Below are 26152 nucleotides of genomic sequence, written 5' to 3' on the forward strand. Positions count from 1 at the left end.
CCCAGTGTCACTCAGTTTTTTGACCTCATTCTGAATTAAGAACTTAAGGAAAAAAGCATTTATTGATTTATCCTCTAAAAGAATCTTAATGCTCTCTTAGTTAAAAAGTCAAGTCCTTTTTTCAATTTTAATGAAAGCAAAGCACTGGAAGCCAAACACTAAAGAAAGATTTGCTTTTCTAGTCATTATTATTATACACTTTTTTGTCAAGACAAGTACTTTGATTTTTTCCTTTCCTGACCTAAACACTGCACTATTAGAACCTTTTTCTTCTGACTTTCTCCCATCTCTTCTACCTTTCATAGCATTCTGTTTAGTTCACTCTTCCTGACTTTCCCCCTCCAACACATTCACGATTCTTTCCATCCTACTTGCTTTTGAGAGCTTTCTTTCTTTCTCCTGTTACTGAAAGGCTCATGCGAGGTGAAGTCTCCCTGTCCCTGTCCCCATCGATTATCCCCATTGATTGCTGTCTTCCGCTCCTGCCAAGACTTGCTCCCTAGCTCTCCCTGTCCCTCCATGATGGGAAAGCCCCCTCCAGCTTCCTGCCTCCATCTCTCTCCCTCTCTCAGTCTGTACTTCTCTGTGTATAAAATTTGTAAATTGAATTTTCTTATCTCCCTTATGAATGACTTTATGATTTTGTGAGGGACAACATGAATGGTACGTTTAAAATCCTTTGTGGGCAACGGACGAATGGATCAAGAAGATGTGGTTTATCTATACCATGGAATACTACATGGCAATGAGAAACAATGAAATCTGGCCATGTGTAGCAACATGGATGGACCTTGAGGGTGTTATGCTGAGCGAAATAAGTCAGGCAGAGAAGGACAGATATCATATGTGTGCATGTATAGGAGGATTAGGAGGAACTTAACAGAGGACCAACCGGGAGAAGAAGGGGGGAAATGGTGGGGGAAAGGGAGAGAGGCAAACCATGAGAGACTCTTGAATGCTGACAAAAACTGAGGACTGATGGATGTGGGGGGGAGGGGGGATGGGCATGGAGGAGGGCACTTGTGGGGATGAGCACTGGGTGTTATGTGGAAACTAATTTGACAATAAACTATTTGTAAAAAAAAAAAAAAAAAAATCCTTCTTTGTGGGGCGCCTGGGTGGCTCAGTCAGTTGAGTTTTGGACTTCGGCTCAGGTCATGATCTCACAGTGCATGGGTTCGAGCCCCGTGTCAGGCTCTGTGCTGATGGCTCAGAGCCTAGAGGCTGCTTCAGATTCTGTGCCTCCCTCTCTCTCTGCCCCTCCCCTGCTTGCTCTCTGTCTCTCAAAATAAAGACATAAAAATAAAATAAAATAAAATCCTTATTTGTAAAGCAAGTAAATAACTAAGAATAGGGCACTTGTGATGAGCATCGGGTGTTGTAAGTAAGTGATGAATCACTAGATTCTGCTCCTGATACCAATATTGCAGTGTATGTTAACTAACTAAAATCTAAATTTAAAAAAAGGGAAAAAAAGTAAATTATGTAACATTCTACTGCTAAGCAGTGTCCTAAGTGCTTTGTGTAAACCAACTCATTTAATTTTCAGTCCTATGAAATAGGTACTGTTGTTGCCATACTCATTCTTCAGGTGAGGAAACTAATGCAAAGAAAAGTTGAGTAACTCGTGTAAAGTTATACGGCTTTTATTGGAATTGGAATTTGGTCCCAAGTCGTTGGTCTTAAGAGTATGTGCTTTAGGGGCGCCTGGGTGGTTCAGTCAGTTAAGCGTCCGACTTTGGCTCAGGTCATGATCTCATGGTTTGTGGGTTCGAGCCCCGCGTTGGACTCTGTGCTGACAGCCAGCTCAGAGCCTGGAGTCTGCTTCCAATTCTGTGTCTCCCTTTCTCTCTGACCCTCCCCTGCTCACTCTGTCTCTCCCTCTCTCTCTCTCTCTCTCTCTCTCTCAGAAGTAAATAAAACATTAAAAAAAAAAAGAGTATGTGCTTTAACTATACTGTCTTGCTTTAAAAAGATAGTTGCTAGAATGGAAGTGTTAGCAGTTGAAATGCATAGTTTGTTCTTAGTACTGTGGCTGTTTTAAGGATCCAGGGATTTATAATTATGGATATAGAATGTCCTTAAAGTTCAGTGGTACACAAAATTTCTCAGTAGAATGCAGTGTAGTATACACACAAAGTATTAAAATTTAAGTCAGTTTATATTCAAATGGAGAATTCTGTTACTGAAACATTAAACTTTTATTCGTGTACTTCTCTTTATTCCCACTATGTCATTTCAGGCTCTCCTTTCTCTTCCCTGGATTATAATAGTAGCTTTGTGAGATACATACTAGGCTTCCATCTGTCTACATTTCTAGCCTTAGTTGGTAGGCCATTAATCATTAACGGAATCACCATGACCCTGTGTTTCAACATAAAGATTTTAAGTCATTTTATCTCCTGCTCTTTTATGACATTCCCTCCTCTTTCTCACACCCTTATCTGAAATTTTTTCCACTACTTTTTCTGCCTAGTGAGTCTCTGTGTGCATGTTGTGACCTAATTCTCTTGTCACCTTCTACGTGTAGCCTACTCATTCACACTTTGATTGCTCCTTGTCCTGTGTCCTGTGTAAGGCTGTTTCAGTGATAGTAGTGATTATCACATTATGTTACAATTTCTGCCCCATATATATTTGTCTTCCTACTCAGAGTTGCTTGAGGTTTAGTAGATTGAATGTTATTTATCATTAAAGTGTGGATTCTTAGTGTGGGCTTGATACCTCTCTGGTTGGCTAAGAAATATTAATATTTAATATTAATAGTTGGATTGTGGTATAGTGGGAAATATTATATGGGATTTAATATTTATTAAATTTATTTATTAAATAAATGTATTTTATAATTTATATTAGGTGGGATTTATATCCTAGTTCTCTTATATTCTATGTTACCATGAGTGAGTTCCTGATGCTGTATTTTTCTCATCTCTGAAATGGAGAGGATAACCCATAGGATAATGTCTATAAATTAAGGTGCTAGACTAGTGCTAAACTGGCTTAGTGCTAGCTTCTTTTTCTTTGTCCAGTTCTTGTTGTTTTTGTTTGTTGTTATTAGTTGGCTGTTAAAGAGAGAAGAAAAGAATTTGTAGAATTGGTTAATTTAGTGGTTCAGTGAGAGTATCAAGTTCTCTTTCTGTTCCTCCGTCTCCAGCATATGCGTTGGCTCTTTGACTAGCTCCCCGCAAGACAGCAGCATGGCTCTAAGCGGTCCAGATAGCCAGGCACACCATTGGGCTGGGGCGGGACCTGGCTTTTCTGAAAGCATGCGGCCGCCTGACACTTGGGAGAAAATTATGGTGTTATTTACAAAAAGAGGGGGGAGGATGTTTTTGATAGGTAACTGACAGTGTCTGCCTATAAAATTGGTATATATAGGACAGTAACAAACAAAAAGAACAAATAAAAACGATTAGTGCCTACTTTATAGAATCAGCCAGGTACCATGTGGAGGATGGGGCAGTGTCACACTGTGAAGAATTGTCTCCCTCCAGGTGCTGATCGTGTCACTGAGATACGTACACGAAAACGCACGTTCTACACAATTCTCCTGTGGTAGTGGTGGGAGTGCTAATAGCCGTTGTGGTAGTAGCTGTGGTAAGACGGTTTCAAATTGGATATAAAGTGAAAACCTAGCATTTTCTGCTTAGCATCTTTTAAACTTGGGGGTTTTTAAATTGAAAATCGAACCCATTTAAGCAGAACAATTAGGTGATGCATTTAACAATAATTCAAATTATATGTGCTTTTTGTTTTGTTTCTCTTTTTAGTGAATGAGCTCATTCTCAAACAGAACCAAAGATTTGAGGAAAAGAGGTTCAAATTGGACCACTCAGTGAGTAGCACCGTATGTTTCAACTCTTATTACTATTTTTAATAAATTTCAATTTGTTGTTTTTATTGTTTTAATATTAATTTAAACATTTGTTTTTTGGGGGGGCACCTGGGTGGCTCAGTCAGTTGAGCGTCTGACTTCGGCTCAGGTCATGATCTCACTGCTCATGGGTTTGAGTCCCCCATTGGGCTCTTTGCTGACAGCTCCGAGCCTGGACCCTGTTTGGGATTCTGTATGTTTCCCTCTCTCTGCCCCTCCCATGCTCATGCGCTGTCTCTCTGTTTCTCAATAATAAATGTTAACAAAAATTTTTAAAAAAATGTAATTTTGAGAGAGAGAGCACACAAGTGAGCAAGTGGCAGAGAGAGAACCTCAAGAGGGTCAGAGGGAGAGAAGGAGGGGGGTGGAGAGAGAGCGAGAGAGAGCGAGAGAGCAAAGCAGGGCTCACTTGAAGCAGAGCTTGAGCTCACCTGAAGTGAGACTTCATCTCAAGAACCCTGTGAGATTATGACCTGAGCAGAAGTCAGGTGCTTAATGAATGAGCCACCCAGCTATCAAAGCTTAGTATGTCACTGATTTCTTTTTCAAAGGAAATTTGTTTTAAGTTTATTCTATTTAGTAAAGACTTTGTTAACTACATTGTCCAAAATTTAGTGACCATCTTTTGAAAGGTCTTGTGGGATCCACATTGAATCATTATTGGCTTGTAACACATGACATTTGGAGGATTATATGGCAGTGTGAAACTATGGTTGGTAATTTGGAAAAACTATTGGAAGATTCTGAATTAAGAGAATCAGACCCGAATTATTGAGGGAAATGAGCTTAAATTAATGCCTTACTAAGTACAAAGTTGGCTAGACAAATAATTAAAATGTAAGCACTTATTTATGTATTTATTTATAAAAGTTTATCTTACTTACTTTGAGGAGGGGGAGGGGCAGAGATTGGGAGAGAGAATCCCAAGCAGGGTCCATGCTCTAAGCACAGAACCCAACATGGGGCTTTATCGTGACCAGGGCAGAAATCAAGAGTTGGACACCCAGTTGAGAGAACCACCCAGGCACCTCAAAATCCAAGCACTTATTTTGAAGGGAATTCTACGTTTAACCTTGCTCACTTAATATTTGTCTTGAATATGACTTTTGTATCTGTTACCTAAATTCATTTAAGGGAGAAATAGTGTTTAATTTATCATTAGAAGGCTAGGAGCCACTAGTTAGGAAGGATTAGGTTAGAATATCAAAGTATATTTTTTATATCTGTGTCATAACATATTAGGAAGTAGCAGTTAAGCATTTGTTTTAGACTCTCTGAAACAATCTTCTGGATGTTTCATGTTTCTTCTTTTCTTTATTTTTAGAATGGCCACAGGTGGCAAATATTTCAGGATTTGTTGGGAACTGACCAAGATAACCTTGATTTGGCTAATGTCAACCTTATGTTGGAATTACTAGTGCAAAAGAAGAAACAACTGGAAGCAGTAAGTGGTAGCTGAACTTTAAAAAATATTAAGTGGTGTTTTTTTATTGCACTGAGAAAGATCTAGAAATCCTTAAAAATAATAGGGTAGTGTCTGTTACTCAGTTCATCCAATTTTATTCTGCAAGAAAGAGCATGTGCAAGGTATCACTTCTAACAAATTCCCCATTCCAAGTAAGAGAAAAGACAAATGTTGTTTTTTTTCTTTTTCTTTTTAAAAATATTTTGAGAGAGAATGAGAATGAGTGGGGAAGACAGGCAGAGGGAGAATCCCAAGCAGGCCCTGTGCTCAGTGCAGAGCTTGATGTGGGGCTGGATCCTATGACCGTGAGATCATGATCTGAACCAAAATCAAGAGTCAGACGCCTAACTGACTGAGCCACCTAGATGCCCCTTTTCTTTTTTAAAAAATTTATTTGTTTTGGGAGAGACAGCCAAGCAGGGGAGGGTCAGAGAAAAAGGAAGAGAGAAAATCTTAAGTAGGCCCCTCGCTGTCCGTGCAGAGCCCAGCATGGGGCTCAATCTCAAGAACTGTGAGATCATGACCTGCACAGAAAGCAACAGTCAGATACTTACTGACTGAGCCACCCAGGTGCCCCAACTTAGATTTCTTATATACAACTTACTTGCACTGTCCAGTTTATATTAAGAAAAACTGAGTGATAGGCAAGACATGAGAAAGTGCAGTTTCGTTTTAATGGGAACAATTATATTGGTCATTTTTTTTTATTACTTTCTTTTCTTTTACTTTCATATTACTTGCCATATCTTCCTTTCTTCACATAAGAGATTTAGAAGAGAAAATTGATACTGTTATTTTTATCTACATAAAATACTTTCAGCAAGTGTCCGTTGGTGGCAGCTGTAGTCTGTGGCTTAAATAAAGGAATTTATAGAAAGATGGGAACTAGGACTAAATATATCCTGTTTCATCTAATGAAAGTAAATAAATGTAAAATTGCATTTATTTCATGTAAAAACAGTGTAAAATATGAATTTGCATGTATTAGTCAAGAATGGAATATAATCCATTAGGAGCAACTCCCATCTTAGCACCAGCAGAGTCCCCGTGACCTGGCTTAAAATGAAAAGGAGGGGGTAAAGTAAGTGAGTAGCTGACATACATGAAAAGGAGGAGTTTAACAACCAAACAGCGAGAAGATTAGAAGGATAGCTTCTCTGGAGACTGAGGAAATGAGATCAGGCACTTGAATGTTGTTGGGTCTTTGGTGCCTCTCATGTCTCTTTCTTTGGGACAGGTCTGATTTCCTTTTCTCTGATTTTTATCACATGGTGGATAATATAGTCACTCACACTTTCTTCATTTATATTTATGTTTTGAAAGAAAAAAGGGGGCCTTCCTTTCCAGTTTCAGTTTAAAAATTTCTGTGGCGGATTGTTTATTAACATAGCTTAGATCTGGAGCGCATCTGATAGAATGGGAGTCTTTTCAGTAGGACAAGGGAATAGCTGAGGTGGTGCTTACCAGAATGATTCTCCCATGCTGTGTCTTTTTAAGGGGCAGGGCTGGCAGGAATTTCTCCTGTGTTTTTGGAAGAAGGAGCTTTATTTTTATTTATTTTCTTTTAGTTTTATTGAGATATGATTGACACATAGCACTGTAAGCTTAAGGTATATAGTATAATGCCTTGACATATATGTATTGTGCAGTGATTACCATAGTAAGTTTAGTAACATCCATTATCTCATATAACATCCTTTATCTCATATAGATACAAGAGAAACAAAAAAGGGAAAAAATGTGTTTTTCTTTGTGCTGAAAATTTTTAGGATTTATACTCTTGAGCGGTTTTCAAATATACCATACGGTGGTGTTGACTGTAGTCATCGTGTTGTATATTACATCCTCAGTACTTATTTATCTTATACCTGGAAGTTTGTACCTATTGATCACCTTTGTCCAATCCCCCCATCACCCCCGTTTCTAGTTAGCACAAATCTGATCTCTATGAGTATGGTGGGTTTTGTTTTTAAGATTCCACGTGTAAGTGAGATCAATGTCAGTCAGACTTTCTTCTCTTAGCATAATGCCCTCAAGGCCCATCCATGTTGTTGCAAGTGTAAGATCTACTTTATTCTCATGGCTGAAGAGTATTCCATTGTGTATACACATGCCATGTCTTTATCCATTCATGGTGGTGGACCCTCAGGATGTTTCTGTGTCTTGGTTATTTTGTAAATAATACTGTAGTGTACACAGGGGCTCACGTGTCTCTTCACCACAGTGACTCAGTTGTTTGGATAAAGACTGAGAAGTAGGATTACTGGATCATATGGTAGTACTGTTTTCAGTTTTTATTTTCCTTAAGAAGGCCCAGAAGTTTGATTCAAGGTTCAGAGATGGTGGCCAGGTTGCCCTCCTCGTTGCCCAGCACCTCCTTCTCAGGCATTGGCTGTGTTTTTTTTTGAAAAGTGAGTAAAGTTTCTTTTGTTTTTGTTTATAATTTTTTTTAGTGTTTATTTATTTTGAGAGAGAAAGAGAAAGAGGGAGAGAGAGAACGAGCGAGCAGGGGAGGGCAGAGAGGAGACGGAATCCAAAGCAGGCTCTGAGCTGTCAGCATGGAGCCCGACATGGGGCTTGAACTCATAAACTGTAAGATCACGACCTGAGCCGAAGTCAGATGCTTAACTGACTGAGCCACCCAGGTGCCCTGAGTGAGAGAAGATTCTTAATGTGAACTTCTTTTCAGAATTGCTGTCCCACGGGTTTCCTTATGCCTCTAGCAATAGGGCGTTTGATTTGGTCCTTCTGGTGCTTGTCAGCCACCTTGTGCAGTGAGGGTTTCAGTAGCTTGTATTCAGACTGGTCCTTCTGTATTTCAGGGGTCTGCTCCATCACAGCTCTTATCTCCAGGTACATGGGACCCACCGCCTTGTATACCTGGAAGGCCAGGTGGACCAGAGAAGCCACGCAGCCATTGTGCTTCCTGTGTACCTAGAAGCCTTCCAGCAGTTTTGTGGTGAAAAGCCACAGAACTATTTTCAGTTTTTGAGAAACCTCCATACTGTTGTTTCCCACAGTAGTTTACATTCCCACCACTAGTGCACAGGGGTTCCCTTTTCTCCACATCCTCACCACCATTTGTTAGCTTGTCTCCTTTAGAAAATAGCCATTGTAACAGGTATAAGGTGATATCTTACAGTGGTTTTGATTTGCATTTCCCTAATGATTTGTCGATTATTGGCTGTCAGTGCAGAGTCTGATGTGGGGCTCGATCCAGATCATGACCTGGGCCAAAATCCAGTGTTGGACACTTAACTCCCAGCCACCCTTACTTATTAATTTTTTGATTGGATTCCAGGAATTGTAAATTTTATTTTCTTTAGTGCTGTTTTTTTTTTTTTTTTTACTTTATACATTCCTGAGCTTTGTTCTCGCACAATAAATTACTTGGAAATAGTTGGATTCTCTTGAATCTTTTTTTTTTTTTTAAAGCTTTATTAGGTGGTAACAGAGGAGATTTTTATATAGGCTAATTTTGCCCCACTACCAAAGCAAACTTTCTGAGTATTCATATACATATGTATATGTATGTACATGTATATACATATATATATTTATCTTTGTAATCAGTATATTAAGGAAACATTCACATGTTTCCAGAATTGCTTAATTCTGATATCTAGATTTAAGCTTGTGAACATGATTTTTAAACCTACAATTAAAGTTATTCATCATAATTTGCTATACTAGAAACATTAGATTACAATTACTGCAGAGTATTAGTCAAATGGTTTAAAGTAACACCTTCCTATCTCCTACATGCAAATTAACTTCTCCTCACTGTAAGTTCCCCTGCTCCTGAACTCACTATTCTGAAGCTTATCATGGTCCAAAGAGAAGAGGGGAAAAAAAAGGTGTAATTTGAACTGATGTATATATATTTAAGGAAAAAAAAAAAAAGTGGCGCCGTAGAGGGGAATGCCACTCTATGAGTGCAAGCCCTCTGCTTTAGAAAGGTGTCCCTTCTATCTCTGATACCAGAGGCCAGATTATATAACACACCTTCTTCAAGTAGCTGTTCAGGCAATAGAATAAATGCCAAGGCGGCACGATGAATCCCACTTAATACAACTACAGACCAACACTTCTACAAATTAAGTTCTTTGATGGCCGGTTAAGTACAAGTCTTAACTTCATAGCTTAACAATTAAGGGTTGTACACTGAAATCAGTACATACACTTAGCATTTTAGTCTAGCTGTCTCATGTACATAGCAGTGAAATCAGTTACAAGGTGTGGCCTAACAAATGCTAGGGGAAATTTTTTAAGAAGTAGTTTTATCAACTGTGAAATAGATTGATCACGTACGCTGAAGTCATCATACAGGACAAAGAGCTTTTATATTTGAGTTTAGTCTTCATGTATCAGACACTACTGTAATTGAGTATTCACAACAGTAGGAAGTAGTGAGCTATGATTGTGGTCCTTCACTTACTCACTCCTGCATATAGAAGGCCAGCAGTGTTATTCACTGGCCCTGGTAAGAGGTCTGACACCGAGCACCACCTCCAGGATGACGTTCATCATTCTTATGTGCTTCTCCGTTGTCATGGTGCTGTCTTCCCTAATTTGGATCAAAGTCCACCAGTTCTTCCTGGGCCAATTCATCAGTCTCTTCTACTTCCTCTCAGGTAGGAGTTTTTCCAGCAGAGAGAGTTTGTCAGGAGACAGAAAACCATTCTCAGGAAAGTTTACCTTAAATTCCATGATTAGGTGACCTTTTTCGTATGGTCTACAATTAATTAGCGTGCCTTCATTTAGCACACACACTTGATATCTCCATGCTTGACAGTCTTGCCTGGGATGAGAGGTAATGACGGTGGTTCCATTGTGAAGAGTAGATACTGTCTTTTGAAAGGCACACAGTGCTTCTACCAGCTGTATATCCATACATCTGAAAAGATCTCCTTGCGAGTAAAAACAGCATGGTCCTTCTGATCTAAAACAGTGATAATATGTTCTGGCTCCAGTCCTCATTCTTGGTCTCCTTCACCATGGAATGTTACCTCTGGCCATCTTTAGTGCCTTCGTCAGTATGAACTAGCAGTTGTTTTCTTGAACTGTCATCCTCCCATTGCTGCTTTTATGTCTGCCTGTAGGACTGGCACCCCATGCACAGAGATTGAATTTGTTGAACCATTCCAGGTCCCATCTGGTGGGAAAAGTTTTTTTTTAATTCTTTCTTTTTATAAATGTTTATTTTAAGAGAGAGAACAAGCATGAATGAGCAGGGGAGGGGCAGAGAAAGAGGGAGAGAGCAAATCCCAAGCAGGTGCTATGCTGTCAGTGTAGAGCCCAACCTGGGCTCAATCCCAGGAACCCTGAGATCGTGACCTGAGCCCCTTGAGATCATAAGCTGAGCCACCCAGGTGCCCCTATCTCGTGGATTCTTACTCGAATTCTGGTACCTTGGTAATTGGGACAGCATGTGCCACTCCTTTCCTACCACCTCAGCCTTCATATTTGTTGCAAGTCACATTCTCTTGCAGAGCTAGTTTTCTTGTTGCACCGTTATATAAATTTTGTAAGGTTACAGAGAGCTGATGCACAACGTTTTTACCTCTCCTTTCTCTCAGCATCCTTCCTCCTCCTCCAAAACACATATCAAAGAGGTCCATGGGGGAGCCTAACCGCTACCTGCTCCACCTTCTTTAATGGCCTGTTCTCCTCCTTTGTCATATAATTCCCTTTTCTTTGCATCAGCACTTCATAAGCTTGAAAACTCTGTTTAAGCTTTTCTCCATTTGGATTCTTATCAGGGTGGTACTTCAAAGCCAGTTTCCTGTAAGCTTTTTTCAGTTATTCTTGCGTCAATTATTTGACCCCCCCCCAAAAAAAATCATAGTAAGATAGTAAGTGGTTTTTTCACCATTTTCTTTCTTATTTTTTTATTATTTGTTTATCTTGAGAAAGAGACAGAGTGAGCACGGGAGGGGCAGAGATAGACAAGGAGAGACAAAATCTCAAGCAGGCTCCATGCTGTCAGAGTATATCCCCTAACACGGTACCCAGTCTCATGAACTGTGAGATTATGACTTGAGCCCAAATCAAGAGTCAGATGCTCAATCTACTGAGCTACCCAGGTGCCCCTCTTTTTACCATGATGGGGAGTAGGAAGGAGCACATTGCTGGGCACAGCTCAAGCAGTTGCCACTCCTCCACTTCTCAGTGAGCATTCTGGAAAGTTCCACCCTTTCTTGAGTACTCTGCCTGATGTTTGTGTATTTCAAATTTTTTCTGCCCTGGCTCTTGGGAAAATGTAATATTTCTGGTCTTTCTTTCTTGTCTTCCTTCCTTCCCTCCCTCCCTCCTTCCTTCCTTCCTTCCTTCCTTCCTTCCTTCCTTCCTTCCTTCCTTCCGTTAGCTAACATACAATGTAGTCTTTTAAGCGTTCTCTTTTAAAATTATTTTTTCATGTTTGTTAACATGTCAAGTTAGCTAACATACAGTGTAGTCTTTTAAGTGTTCTCTCTTTTTTAAAATTAGTTTTTCATGTTTGTTAATTTATTTTGAGAAAGATAGAGCATGAGCAGGGGATGGGCAGAGAGGGAGGGGGAGAGAAAGAGAAAGAATTCCAACTGGGCTCTGCGCTGCCAGCGCAGAGCTGGATGCAGAGCTCGAAGTCATGAACTGTGAAATCATGACCTGAGCCAAAATTGAGTCAGATGCTTAACCTACTGAGCCACCTAGGTACCTCTATTCTTCACATTTAAGCACTCTTTTTAATTTTCTGTTTCCTTTATGTATTTTATATTTACATATGAAGTTATAGTTTCAGAAATTTGCCATTTATCTCCTTTCTTGATATTATACTTTGATTTTAATGTTTATTTTATTTTTGAGAGAGAGAGAGAGCGAGCGCTAACGGGAGAGGGGCAGAGAGAGACACACACACAGGATCCGAAGCATGCTCCAGGCTCTGAGCCCTCAGCACATAGCCCGGTGTTGGGCTCAAGCTTGTGAACCGTGACATCATGACCTGAGCTGAAATCAGAAGCTTAACCGACTGAGCCAAGCAGCTGCCCCAAATTATACTTTTAAAGACGAATAAATTGCAGAAGAGGTGCCATTTACTGAATTGAATTCCTATTGTTCTTAGTTGATCCCAGTGTTCCTTTGACCTTGAGGCTTTGGGGGATTTTTTCCCCTCTTTTTCTACAGATCAGTTTTTTCTTAGCTTAGTTACATGTTCTAGTTGATAGACTGAAGCAAAGTATTCAGACTTCGTATTTGGAGGTTAGTTTGTACACATCCTTTGCAAATGAATCAACAGTGTTGGCTGTGTGTGTTGTTTTTGTGTGAAGATGCGGTGTTAGCTCTTTAGCCAAATATTCCGTCGACCATTACAGAGAACCTGTGTAAAAAGTCCTAAGAAAGATGCAGAAGTATATTTGTCATCATTGTTGGGGCACAGAGCCCTGAGGAGTTTATTCTGTGTGATAGTTCAACTTACCTTTCAAGAATGTGCCTAAGCTCCAGTACATACCACTTTTTGGTTAATACCACTTTTGGTTTTGCAGGAAAACAATTCACTTTAAAATTTTCATGATACTATGCTTTAAAAATTGGTTCACTTGTGAAACATTAATTCTGTTAATTGGAATATCCTAATGTGATTGTCTCTTTGATTTGTTCTCCCTTGTCCTTATTATCTTGACTTAAACATTTCATTGATCTATTTTGCCTTTTAAATACGCAAAATATGAAGAGTCCTTCTCTCTCCTCATAGGGATAGACTCTGGGAGTGGGTGGCCATATATTTTCGTGGAATGTGTAATATTCAGGGATTTGTCAAATTTTGACTGGCTTATTCTTATCATCTGGGGATTTTTTTTTTTTTTTTTTTTTTTAAGAGAGGTGGGGAGGGGCAGAGGGAGAGAGAATCTTAAGCAGGCTCCACACTCAATGCAGAGCCAGTTGCAGGGCTCAGTCCCACAACCCTGGGATCATGGCCTGAGCCAAAATCAAGCAGGTTACCTTACTGACTGAGCCACCCAGATGCCCCTGGACACTTGTGAAACAGAGGTTCTTGGAATCTTTTCTAGAGTAACAGAATCAAATATAATTGTCCCTATTTGTTTTTAACAAATGCCCCTAGACAATTCCGTTGCATAACAAGGTAAATGAAAGTTTTATTATTTTTTATTTATTTACTTATTTTTGATTTGGAAGTGATATACTGGTCTTTCTTCTTCTTCTTTTGGAATATATAAGAAATTAGAATTACCTCGGTTAATAAACCATCTCATCTTATTCGATTTTTAGCTTTTGATGCTCTTTTTACATATTCATCAGTTTCACCTGAAATTCCTTGGTTCTTTGTGTGAATTTTAACAGTAACACAAATATTTACAGTTTTATATTTTATACCCAGAAAATGTCAAGCTTATAATTATCTTTTATCTGCTATGTTTGCTCCACTTAACAATTTTTACCAATTTTTACCACTAAGCAATACTTACCTCTCCCCCACTTGATTATATTAAAATATTTGTTTTTAAATGTTTGATTCTGACTGAAATTTTCTATGGAAATATATTTAGTCTCATATCTGTGGGAGTAGGTGATAGCCACAAATAGCAAGTTTCATTTCTAACAGGTATGGATTCCATCCCGTTTATTATGCTGCTTTTGGAGAAAGCGATTTTAGTGTCTAGAAAGTATGTTGATTCCACTATGATTTTTTTTTTATCTTGGTGATTGGAGGAGAAAGCTAGGGCAGATAACAGAATTGCCATTTTCCACAAGTAGTTTTTTTCATATGGTAGATGAGGAATGTAATTTTAAACACCTGTTTCTTAAAATGAGTTTTAGTTTTGGGGAAAATGGCTTAAGTAGAAGTAACAGCCTAATTTAAGTGGATGCATGAAGTTCCACTTAAGTGGAAGTGCATGAAGTGTGGTGTTAAAGAAACTTTGAACTCATAGTCATGTTTTTAAAAGAACAATTATAATTTTCTATTATAGGAATCACATGCAGCCCAACTACAGATCCTTATGGAATTCCTCAAGGTTGCAAGAAGAAATAAGAGAGAGGTATATTACTTTGTGTGTTTTACAAATGTTTTCTTTACTGTTGTTGACTAGTCCCATTTCTCCCCATTTTTGTAAAGGCATTTCATGCTCAGAAGTTTGTTTAAACATTTAAAAAAAACTTTTGAATTGTAGGCAGTTTTCTTATGCTTTGTTATTTTAACTTCTTTTGCCTTTAGAACTTAGTACTTTATTATGATTTTATTTTTATTCTTTATTTTATACTTTTTTGGATACTTAATTACTATTATTTTTAATGTTTACTTATTTATTTTGAGAGAGAGCATGAGCAGGAGAGGTGCATAGATGGGGGGCGGTGGGGAGAGTGACAGAGAGTCCTGAGCAGGCTTTGTGGGGTTTGATCCCATAGGCCTTGAGGTTGTGACCTGGGCCGAGACCAAGACTCAGATGCTTTTTTTTTTTTTTTTTAAATATTTTTTATTTATTTCTAGGGGGGAGAGAGAGAGAGACAGCGTGAGCAGGGAAGGGCCAGAGAGAGAGGGAGACACAGACTCTGAAATAGGCGACTCTGAAATAGGCTCCAGGCTCTGAGCTGGCAGTCAGCACAGAGCCTGACACGGGACTTGAACCCACGAACCGCGAGATCATGACCTAAGTGAAAGTCGGATGCTCAACCGACTAAGCCACCCAGGTGCCCCTGAGATGCTTAACTGACCGAGCCATCCAGGTGCCCCTGCAAATTGGTACTTTAGGGGCGCCTGGGTGGCTCAGTCAGTTAAGTGTCTGACTTCGGCTCAGGTCATGATCTCGTGGTTTGTGGGTTCAAGCCCCGTGTCAGGCTCTGTGCTGACAACTAGCTCGGAGCCTGTTTCAGAGTGTGTATCCCCCTCTCTCTTTCTGACCCTCCCTTGTTCATGCCATCTCTCTCTCTCTCAGAAATAAATAAAACATTAAAATAAATTAAAAAAAAAAGGTACTTTAAAATCCCTTTTTGGATGTATACCGAAAAGTTTTTTGTAGGATTGAATAGAATGACTTAACCTCAAAGCTCTAAAGAATAGAAAATAGGATTACCAAATGACACCCTGGAAAGAGAACTTTGGAAATTTAGATAATAAAGTCTTATGTATTTGTCTTATGGCAAAAATGTATGCTGTGGGGACAAATAGGCGAGAACATAGCTACCTGTTTAGAACTTGGAAATATATCATGCAGGAGAGCTAAAAGGTAATTTTTTATCAACAGTCTAATCAGGATTTTTTCATTTTACATTTATAAAATTCTTCAATCGTTTAACACTTGTACAAAATATGGGAAAATCAAAGGCAAAAATCCTATGCTGTGGGAAGAATGCCAATAAAACTTCAAAAAGCAGTTTTTTCATTTAAATTCTGAACTGTCTTCAAATTTCTTATATTTTTATTTTAAGTTTTCTAAGTAAGATTTTTTTATTCATTTAAAAAATACATGTAATGTCTATTATGTGCCAAGCTCTGGGCCATCTATTTTTGAAAATAAAAAGCTGAGAGATGCTTTTATTTTGATGAAGTACGGTTAGTATGCGTTGTCAGAACCTTATGTTATCTTAGAGTGTTATTTCCTCTTTTTTTGATTATTCATGATATCTATTTTTAACTTTTTCTTACTTTGTTCAAATTGGATTTTTCTGTATTGTTGATACTATTGATAGCTAAATATTCTTTGTCTGGTTTCTGACTTTTTTTTCCCTTAAACTTAAGCTTTGCTGAGCTAATAATTGTGATTTTAATATGTCTATTAACAAAAACATCTTCATGATTAATTTAAAATTTATTCCTCTCTTTTTTGGTGGCTACTTCTTAAACTTTGGTTTGCATAAGAATCACCTGAAGACCTGATAGAATCCAAGTTCTGATTAAGGGGGTGTGTTTTGGAGCCCCATAGTCTGTGTTTCTGGGAAGCTTCAGGTGATAATGTTGTTGGTCCTTGGACCACACTTTGCGTAGCAAAGCTGAAAATTTTGTAATATATGGGAGTAAAATTATTAATTTAATATGTACGCTCAGCATCTTTTTGCTATAGAAAATTCTTTGGAAAAGTGATAGTTTTTCATATTCCATACATACCTCCCAACTTTTTAAGACAGAACATGAAATTGTTTTGCAGTAGTTTCGTATGCTTCTTTCCGCTAAAGTGGAATCATTTAAAATCATTGAATGTGGGATTAAGTACATGAGAAATTACGTGATAATGAATGAGTAAATGATTCAGTTAAGTGTATAGTCCAAACATGAGGGTGTCTGAGGGTTAAATTAAATGGCTGTTCATTATCTGTGTCCTGAATTATTATTAAAAAAATTTTTTTAACGTTTGTTTATTGTGAGACAAAGAGAGACAGAGTGTGAGCGAGGGAGGAGCAGAGAGAGAGAGAGAGAGGGAGGGAGACACAGAATCCAAAGCAGGCTCCAGGCTCTGAGCTGTCAGCACAGAGCCTGATGCAGGGCTTGAACTCCCGGACCGCAGGATCATGACCTGAGCCGAAGTCAGAGGCTTAACCGAGTGAGCCACTCAGGCTTCCATCTGTCCTGAATTATTTAAGGTTTTAATTGGACCCTGAGGTTTTTCACTGCTTTTCTAGAGGTCTATTAATGCTTGCAACAAAATTGTTTGATTTTAAAATGTCTCAGGTAATGACAGGATACAACATATAACTCTAAGAACAACTGTGAAGATTCTGAGACTGTTACCCTACTAGCAAGCTTCCAAGTTAGCCTGGCACACTTTCATTTGTGCGGTCAGTAACGTGGCACTTCTGGACTGGAGATAGAGGGTTTTATTATGGGCACATTTGGTGTGCCTGCTTCATATTTGCATGTTTTCTCTGAACCTCAAGTTTCACCAGGGTGATGTAGAGATGGGCTCAGGCCAAACCTGCACACAGTGCATTTATGTAACAGTTAAGGAACCCAGAGTTTAAGAAATCCCAGTCTTTTAAAGGGTCTGCTGGCAAACCTTTCTAGCCTTTGCCCTGCAGGGAGCTACTATTTTTATCATATTGATTAGAAAACAAATCTGCCTCTGTCCTGGACAAAGTCACTATTTCTTTTCTTTTTTTTTAAATGTTTTATTTATTTCTGAGAGAGGGAGAGAGACAGCATGAGCAGGGGAGGGTCAGAGAGAGATAAGGGGATACAGAATCCAAAACAGGATCCAGGCTCTGAGCTGGCTGTCAGCACAGAGCCTGACGTGGGGCTTGAACCCATGACCATGAGATCATGAACTGAGCTGAAGTCGGACGCTTAACCGACTGAGCCACCCGGGCACCCCCAAAGTCACTATTTCTGTGTTCATGGTAGAAACATCGTTGAAAAGATAATTTGGAACGAATGCTATGACAGGGTGTTCAGAAATGGGAGAGATCAATAGAAAATTATTTTCTAGTAAGTAACTCATCCTTGTGATTTTAATTTTTCCTGTCTCTGATGTGGTGACTAAGGGCCTCTAATAATCTTCTAGGATACTGCTTTTGATCACATAGCTCTTGGCATCAATGTTTTTATATTTTTGTAGTTAAATGTCTGGGTTAATTGTACTGTAGAATTTTACAGCTTGACTTTAGATTGATCCTTGTGATTGAATGATTTCTTTTTCCATTTTGTGCCATATTTTCCTATGGTGGATGATTTAACTGAGAAGTGCACTAGTTCTAAGTACTTCTGGATACTGATGCCTCTTTTGTGCATTGATTATATTGTTGTTTGTACATTCTGGTTTTCTTCCTGTTTGTTTCTTATTGTTGTGCCCATGACTGAGTGATTTTGAGTGTTTCAGGTTTAATTATGTAAGAGACACTGAGGAGTGAGGTTAAAGAAGTTTTAAACATTTGAAAATTTAGTGTTATGTCAGTAGACTTTAAAAATGTATCCGTTACTTTGGTTTAATTTCATAAATTTCTCCATAATTAGAGTCAAGTACAGTAGTGATATGTAATCATAATAAACTTCAGTCTTGGAATTTAGTTGATTAATACCTCATAATTTTGTACAGACAGAATGAAATGAGCAGTTATTTTTCACATCTATTATAAAGTATATTTGCATACCTAATCCTCAGAATGAATATTTGTTAGAGGTCTTATGTCCTGTTGTGTAATTTCTGCTTGAACTTATTCAATCAAAGTATAGGCTCACCAGGAGGCAAACTACTGCTTTTGAATTTATTTTCCTAAGATTAACATTCAGACTTTGAAAATTAACTTTGTGATCTTATACTTCACTTTTATTGGGGTTATGATATGTGTTGGTTTAGATATTGATATATAGCAATCTGAGAAGTTAAATCTGCTTTTCAGATTTAACATATTTATTTACTCCAATATCACATCTTGCTAGTACTTTAGGGCTGTTAGAATCCTACATTTAATTTTCTGTTTTTGAGTTATTTTTCCATACTGACTCTTTTCCACATATTGAGAGAAAGACATAGTAGGCATTTGCATTTGTTATCTATTGCTGTGTAACAAGTTACCATCAAATTGAATGGCTTGAAACATTAAACATTTAATATCTTGGGTCAGGAATTATGGGGGCAATGTAGCTGAGTGCCTTGGCTCAGAGTTTCTAGCAAGCTACTGTCAAGGTGTTGGCCAGGGTAGCAGTTACCTCAGAGTTCGCTTGGAATAGGAATCCTTCCAAGCTCATCCATTGGCTCTTGGAAAGGGATACCAGTATCTTCGCTCATGGGCTTCTCCATTGGTTGCTTACTTACATTGGCTGCTAGCTTCTCTCAGAGGGAGTGAGTGAAAAAGAAAACAGTTTGAAGACAGCAGTTATATAATTTTTAAACTTAAATTTGGAAGTTACAGTATTCTAGCACGTGTGCTATTTTTTGGTCAGTGGAAGCAAATTGTCAGGTCCAGCCCGCCCCAGGAGAGGAAATTATACAAGGGTGTGAATACTAAGTGGGAATCTTTGGAGGCATTCTTAGATTCTGCCTTACACTGAATTGAGTAAATATAAATATTTAAAGTTTTTATTTATTTTTAGAGAGAGGAGTGTGAATGCATGTGAGTGGGGGAGCAGCAGAGAGAAAGGGAGAAAATCCCAAGCAGGGTTCTGTTCTGTCAGCAAAGACTGGAGGTGGAGCTCGACCTCACAAAATGTGAGATCATGACCTGAACAGAAGTCAGAAGTTGGATGCTTACCTGACTGAGCGACCCGGATGCCCCAGTAACTTAATATATTTAAATGAACTAGTTATTCTTTCGTCATGGTTAAGTAGAACAAAAGGGCTCTGGGTTTAATGTAAAAACCAAATTTGTATTAGCATTTAAATAATTGCCTTATATTTCATTTGATTTAGTTTTAAAATATACTTTTGGGGGTGTTTAGGTGGCTCAGTTGGTTGAGTGTCCGACTTAAGCTCAAGTCATTATTTCATGGTTAATGGGTTTGAGCCCTGCGTTGGGCTTCCTGCTGTCAGGGCAGAGTCTGCTGTGGATCCTCTGTTACCTTTTCTCTCTGCCCCTCCCCTGCTCACACATGTGAGCATGCACTCTCTCTTTCTCTCAAAAATAAATAAACATTAAAAATACAAAAAAAATTTCAGAATGTATTTCTGGACATTTATGGTACCTGTTTAATTTACTGTATCAGGACAGCTTTTTAAAAATTCTTTGTTTTTAATGTTTATTTTTTTTGACAGAGAGCGAGAGAGAGCGTGCGCGCGAGCGAGCAGGGGAGGGATAGAGAGGGAGAATCCCAAGCAGGCTCTGCTCTGCCAGTGCAGAGCCCAGTGTGAGGCTTGACCCCATAAACCTTGAGATCATGACCTGAGCCGAAATCAAGTGTTGGACACTTAACCAACGGAGCCACTCAGTTGTGCCAGGTGATTTGTTTTGTTTTGTTTTGTTTTTATTTAGATTCAAGTTAGTTAACAAAATGTGGTATTGGTTTCAGGAGTAGACAGTTTTGATAAGTAAGTGTTAGTTTCCTTTTGGTTTTGTTTGGAATTCCAGTGAATTAATTTTATAGTGTTTTTATATGAATTAAAAAATCCATGAACAAATTTTATAGTTTAAAGATTTATAGAATGGCCATCCACGTAACCACTGTCCTGATTAAACTGTCAGATTATTGCTGGGACTCCGAGAGCTTCTGCCTACCTTTCCAGATTGTAGCTGTCAGTATTCTGATAATGAATCACCTCCCTGTTTTTCTTTATCATTTTGATGCCTAAGTATTTATAAGTCTCTCTTTTTTTTTTTGAACTCTAAAAGATTTACTTCTGCAGCTTGTAATGATTTTTCTGTTCTTGTCTTTGACTCAGTTTTAAGGTTCATCCATATTATATATGGCTGTAGTTGATTAGTTTTGTTGCATAGTATTTTAGTAATTGAATATACCGCATTTTTGTGGTTGATGGGCTTTGGAGTTGTTTTCAGTTTTGGGCTATTCACAGACATGGCTACTATTTTGTGTGTATGCCCAGGCATTTATGCATGCATATCTGTTTGGTATGTATGTAGGAGTGGAGTTGATGAGTTATAGGACATAATATATCTTCAAATTTAGTAGATAACAGACTTCCTAAGTAGTTGTATTAGTTACTCTTCCTACAGATGTTTCATGTGTGTTCTTATTGCACTGTATTCTTGCCAATACTTGGTATCACGATAGACTTTTTTCAGTTTAGCTTATTTTGGGTGTATGTATTGCTATCTCTTTGTAGTTTTAATTGTCATTTCCCTAATGACTAATGAGGTTGGGCACCAGTTAAAGTATGTTTTTTATTGGCTGATTAGATGTTTTGTGTATGTGTAAAGTACTTGTTTAAAGATTTTTTTGCATCTTTTCTATTTGATATTCCTACATTTGTTGTTTATGTATTCTAGATAAAAATTCTTTGGATTATCTATTTATCTCTATCTTTAGTAGATATTTTCTCCCATATAATTGGGCTGCTTATTTCATTACTTTAATGATGTCATTTGACTAACAAGTTTCTATTTTTTTTTGTTTCTTAGAGAGAGAGAGAGAGAGAGAGAGAGTGGCAGCAGGGGAGGGGAGAGAGAGAGAGAGAGAGAGAGAGAGAGAATGCCAAGTAGGCTCTGGGCCATCTCTGCCTGGGGCTTGATCCCAGGAACCTTGAGATCAAGGCCTGAGCCAAAATCAAGAGTCCAGGAGTCAGATGCCTAAACAACTGAGCCACCCAGTGCCCCTGTTTTTAATAGAGTTAAATTTATTGGTCTTTCCTGCCTTTGGAGTTAGATAAAGGAATTTCCCACCTGTAGTCATGAAAACATTTTGCCATATTAAGTATTTAATGCTTTATTTTTTTTATTTTTGACATTCCGATTATAATCTACTGGGGAGTTTGTTATTATGTATAATGGGAAAGATAGGCAACTTTTCATATGGGTATCCACTTGTCCAAGCATCTTTAATTGAAAAGTCCATCTTTCTCCTATTGCTGTAAAGCACGACCTTTGTCATGTATAATGTGTCCCATATATGTGAGAGTCCATATCTAGGCTCGCTTTTCTGCTTCACTGGTCTATTTGTCTGTCTTTTTGCAGAACTATGTTGTGTTAAATACTAGAGTTTTAAATTACTGTTCTTTAGGAAATTCTCAGCTATCTGTGCCTCTTGTTATTTCTATATAAATTTTAAAACTAGCCGGTACATTTACGTGGTAAATCTGCTGTGATTTTTGTTTTTTTTTAAGTTGGGATTACTTTGACTCAATAGATCAATTTGGGAGAGTATATCTATACACAATATACCCATGAATGCAGGATTTTTCTGTATGTAAAATTAGGTCCTTAAGAATGTCCTTTACAATTTTGATATTTTTTAGGGAATTCTTATACACTTTTGTTTTAGATTTGTTATTAGGTCTTCAGTCATTTTTTTTTTTTTAAATACTATTGTAAACAGTGTGTCTTCAGTTTCAGTTTCTTAACTGTTGCTGGTGTATAAAAATATAGTTGATTTTTATAGGTCGTTTTTTTTTTTTGTTATCCAGCAACCTTGTTAAATTCTTATTCTAATAATTTGTAGATTCTTTTATGTCTTTTGTATACACATCGTCATCTGCAAATAATAACAGTGTAGTTTCTTCTTTATGACCCTTATATCTTTTATTTATTTCTCTTGTCTTACTCTGCTGGCTAGGACATCCGGTACAGTGATGAATAGAAGTGGTGATAGCGGGGCATCCTAGTCTTGGTGCTGATCTCAAAGTGAGAGCTTTCGACGTGTCACCATTAGGTATGATGTTTTCTGTAGGTTTTTTTGTAGGTACTTTTTATCGTTCAAGGAAGTGAATTTCTATTCCCAGTTTCCTAAGAGGACTTCCCCCCCCCCTTTAATCATTAGTGGGGAATAAGTATTCTCCAAAACTTTTGTGCATCTGAGAAGATACGTTTTTTCATTCTATTAATGTGAATAATTAAATTGGTTTAACATTAAAGGGTCAATCAGCTTTGCACCTAGGGTGACCATCCATCCTGATTTGCCGAGGCACGTTCTAGTTTTATCACGAAACAGCCTAAATTCTGGGAAACCCCACCAGGATGGTTGTTTGCCCTACTTGCAGTCCTTGTGTAAACCACACGTGGCCATGATGCGCGTCCTCTTCTATAGTGTTTGGTTTGCTGATACTTTGTTTAGGATTTTACATCTATTTTCATTAGTCAGATCATCGTGTAAGTTTTTTCTCACACTGATCTTGTCCAGCTTTGCTATAAAGATTGTTATTTTTATCAAATGAGTTTGGGAATGTACCCTCTTTCTGTTTTCTGGAAGAATTTGTGTAGTCTAGGAAGGGTATTTTTGCCGAAAATGTTTAACGATTTTACTGAAGAAACTCTGGATTTGTTTGTTTGCAGAAAGTTTTAAACTATTGATTCAGTTACTGCACCACTTATGTGCTTATGCAGTTATGCTTATTCTCTTACAGAATAACAGAACAACTCTTATACAGCAGTTATGATTATTCAGTTTTTGTTTTAAATATCACCTGTGACATATTATACTTTTTCTAGTTGTTTATCTAAATTTTCAAATGGATTGGTGTAAGATTGGTCTCAATACTAACATTTGAAAGTCCCCTAAAGTGTTGAGTCATAGCTTTCATTCCTGACTTTCCTTATTGCTGCTTTCCCTATTCCTCTTTTTTTCTTGATCCACTCTTGCCAGGGATGTAATAGTTTTATGAGTCTATCCTTCTATCTAAATAAGCCAACTGTTGGCTTTGTTTCTGTTCTCTGTTTTATTTTTGCTTTCCATTATACTAATTTTTGCACTTTATAATTTCCACTGTTTCACTTTCTTTGGTTTTATTTTATTGTTCCTTTCTAATTTGTTAACTTGGATGTACATATTATGCATACTATTTTTTCTAATACACAGATTTAAGGCCATCATTTTTCTTTGGTTAAATCTGATGATTTTCATATGGTATTTTATTTGTTGTTAAAGAGATCTGTTTTTCATTACAGTTTTTCTTAGGGCTGTGGGTTATTTAGAAGTAAACTTATTAGAGCTCAGTAGGTTAAGCATCTGACTTGATTTCAGCTCATGTCATGATCTCAGGGTTTGTGAGATCAAGCCCCATGTCAGACTTTGCATTGACAGCACAGAGCCTGCTTGGGATTCTCTCTCTCTTAAAAGAAATAAATAAACATATTTAAAAAAAAAGTTAAGTTATTACTTGGACATTGGCGTTTTCTTGTCTTTTTATTACTGATTTCTGTTTTAATTACATTTTTATCAGTAAATAGTTTGTGTTTTATTCCTTTAAATAGGATATCTGCACTGTCACCTGTTGGTTAAATTTTGAAAGATTTTTGTTTGAAAAAGAATGTTTTCTGCAGTCCATGCTGCAATGTAACGTTTGTGAAAATTTTCTGCGTCTTTACTGAGTCTTTGTTTCCTTGTTACATATATTACTGAATAATTATATTTGAGGCGAGTTTCTTAAAGATAGCAGAGATACTTTTATCTGCCAGATTCAGCCTTCGTATATTGAGACCATTTATATTTAATGTAAATGTTCTGGTAAATGCTACCATTTTATTCTTTGTTTTATGTTTCTTTTTTCTGTTGGTTTTTGTTTAATATTTTATATTATTATTTTTTAAATACATAGGTGTGTGTGTGTGTGTGTGTTTATTTTTGAGAGAGAGAGAGCTGAGGAGGGGCAGAGAGAGGAGGAGAGAGGATCCGAAGTGGGCTTTGCAGTGACAGTAGCGAGCCAGATGTGGGGCTCAAACTCACGAACCTGGAGAGCAAGACCTGAGCTGAAATCAAGAGCCTAATGCTTAATCGACTTAGCCACCCAGCACCCCAGTTTTTATTGTTTTTCTTTTCATTTTTTTAAATGCATATTTAATTTTGAGAGAGAGTGAGCAGAGGAGGGGCAGAGAGAGAAAGAGACATAGAATCAGAAGCAGGCTCTAGGCTCTGAGCTATCAGCACAGAGCCCTATGTGGGTCTTGACCTCATGAATTGTGAGATCATGACCTGAGCTGAGGTTGGACCCTTAACTGACTGAGCCACCCAGGTCCCCCTGTTGTTGTTTTTATGTTTTCTTCTTAAGGGTTACCTGAATGCTTCTTAGAATTTTATTTTTATTTATTCATAATAGAGTACATTTCTTTGTATAGATTTTTAAGTGTTGCTGTAGATACTACCTTTTATTTGTAACTTATCACAGTACTGGTGTTGACATCTATTTACATATGTTTTTTTTAAACATTTTTTATTTAAAAAAATTTTTTTTTAGAGAGAGACAGCAAGAGTATCTTAAATAGGTTCTAGGCTGAGCCTGGAACCTCAAGGTGGGTAGGGGTGGGTGGTAGGAGGGTGGGGTGGGGTTGGGCAGTGCTTGAGCTCAGGACCTTGAGATCATGAGCTTAGGTGAAATCAAGAATCATAGGCTCCGTTGACTGAGCCACCCACGCACCCCTCCATTTGGTTTTAAATAGCCATCTCCATATATTGCCTATGGTCCAGTTTCTTTTTTCTTCTCTCTTCTCTTCTCTTCTCTTCTCTACTCTGCTCTGCTCTGCTCTGCTCTGCTCTGCTCTTCTCTTCCTTTTTTGGTCTTGCTTGTTTTATGCTTCTCAACTTAAAAAAAAAATTACATTCAGAAGGCTGAATGAAGGCTTATAATTAAGCCTGCCCACCGTTACAGGATTTAGGTATTAAATATGTGTATGTTTATGGGATGGTGGTATAACTTTAGTTTGGACTTCATATGGCTAAATTTGCTTTACTTTTGGTTATAGCTCTTAGAATATATGTATCTCCATATTCTATATATTTTTAAAGACTTTGTTTCTTTACAGAAGTTTTAGATTTGCAGCAAAAGTGAGAAAGTACAGCAATTTCCCATATACCCACTGCCCTCACATGTGCAGAGGCTTCCCCTATTATCAACATCCCTCACCAGGGGACACCTTTGTTAAAATTCACGAACCTGACATGTTATGATCGCCTAAAGTCTGTTGTTTATTTTGGGGTTCACTCTTGGTTATGTACATTCTTTGGGTTTGGAGAAGTGTATAGTGACATGTATCCATCATTATAATATCATACAGAGTATTTTCATTGCCCTTAAATTCCTCTGTGCTCCATCTATTCATCCCATTCCCTATCACAATCCCTGGCAATCACTGATTTGTTAGTGTTTCCTTAATTTTGCCTTTTCCAGAATGTCATAGAGTTGGAATTCAACACTATTTAGCCTTTCATATTCGGCTTTTTTCCATTTAGTAATATGCATTTAAATTTCCTCCATGTCTTTTTATGGTTTGCAAGCCCATTTCTTCCT

The 26152-nt window shown here is 37.8% G+C and overlaps 1 protein-coding gene and 1 pseudogene across 3 annotated transcripts in view; one reads left to right on the forward strand and one right to left on the reverse strand.

Annotated features, from left to right (window-relative positions):
- COP1 (COP1 E3 ubiquitin ligase) overlaps nt 1-26152 on the forward strand; it is a 226234-nt gene that overhangs the window by 31867 nt on the left and 168215 nt on the right. For 2 of the 3 annotated variants that reach the window (XM_039242351.1, XM_039242353.1), the window contains exons 4-6: nt 3771-3847; nt 5199-5318; nt 14309-14377. In XM_039242351.1, the coding sequence (XP_039098282.1) occupies nt 3771-3847; nt 5199-5318; nt 14309-14377 (266 nt within the window). The remainder of the gene's footprint in view (nt 1-3770; nt 3848-5198; nt 5319-14308; nt 14378-26152) is intronic. The other variant, XM_039242352.1, reaches the window with a different exon arrangement.
- LOC120238568 lies at nt 9907-11135 on the reverse strand (annotated as a pseudogene).

The sequence above is a fragment of the Hyaena hyaena genome, unplaced genomic scaffold, assembly GCF_003009895.1.
Source record: "Hyaena hyaena isolate Hyena2069 unplaced genomic scaffold, ASM300989v1 scaffold_209, whole genome shotgun sequence".
Lineage (NCBI taxonomy): Eukaryota > Metazoa > Chordata > Mammalia > Carnivora > Hyaenidae > Hyaena > Hyaena hyaena.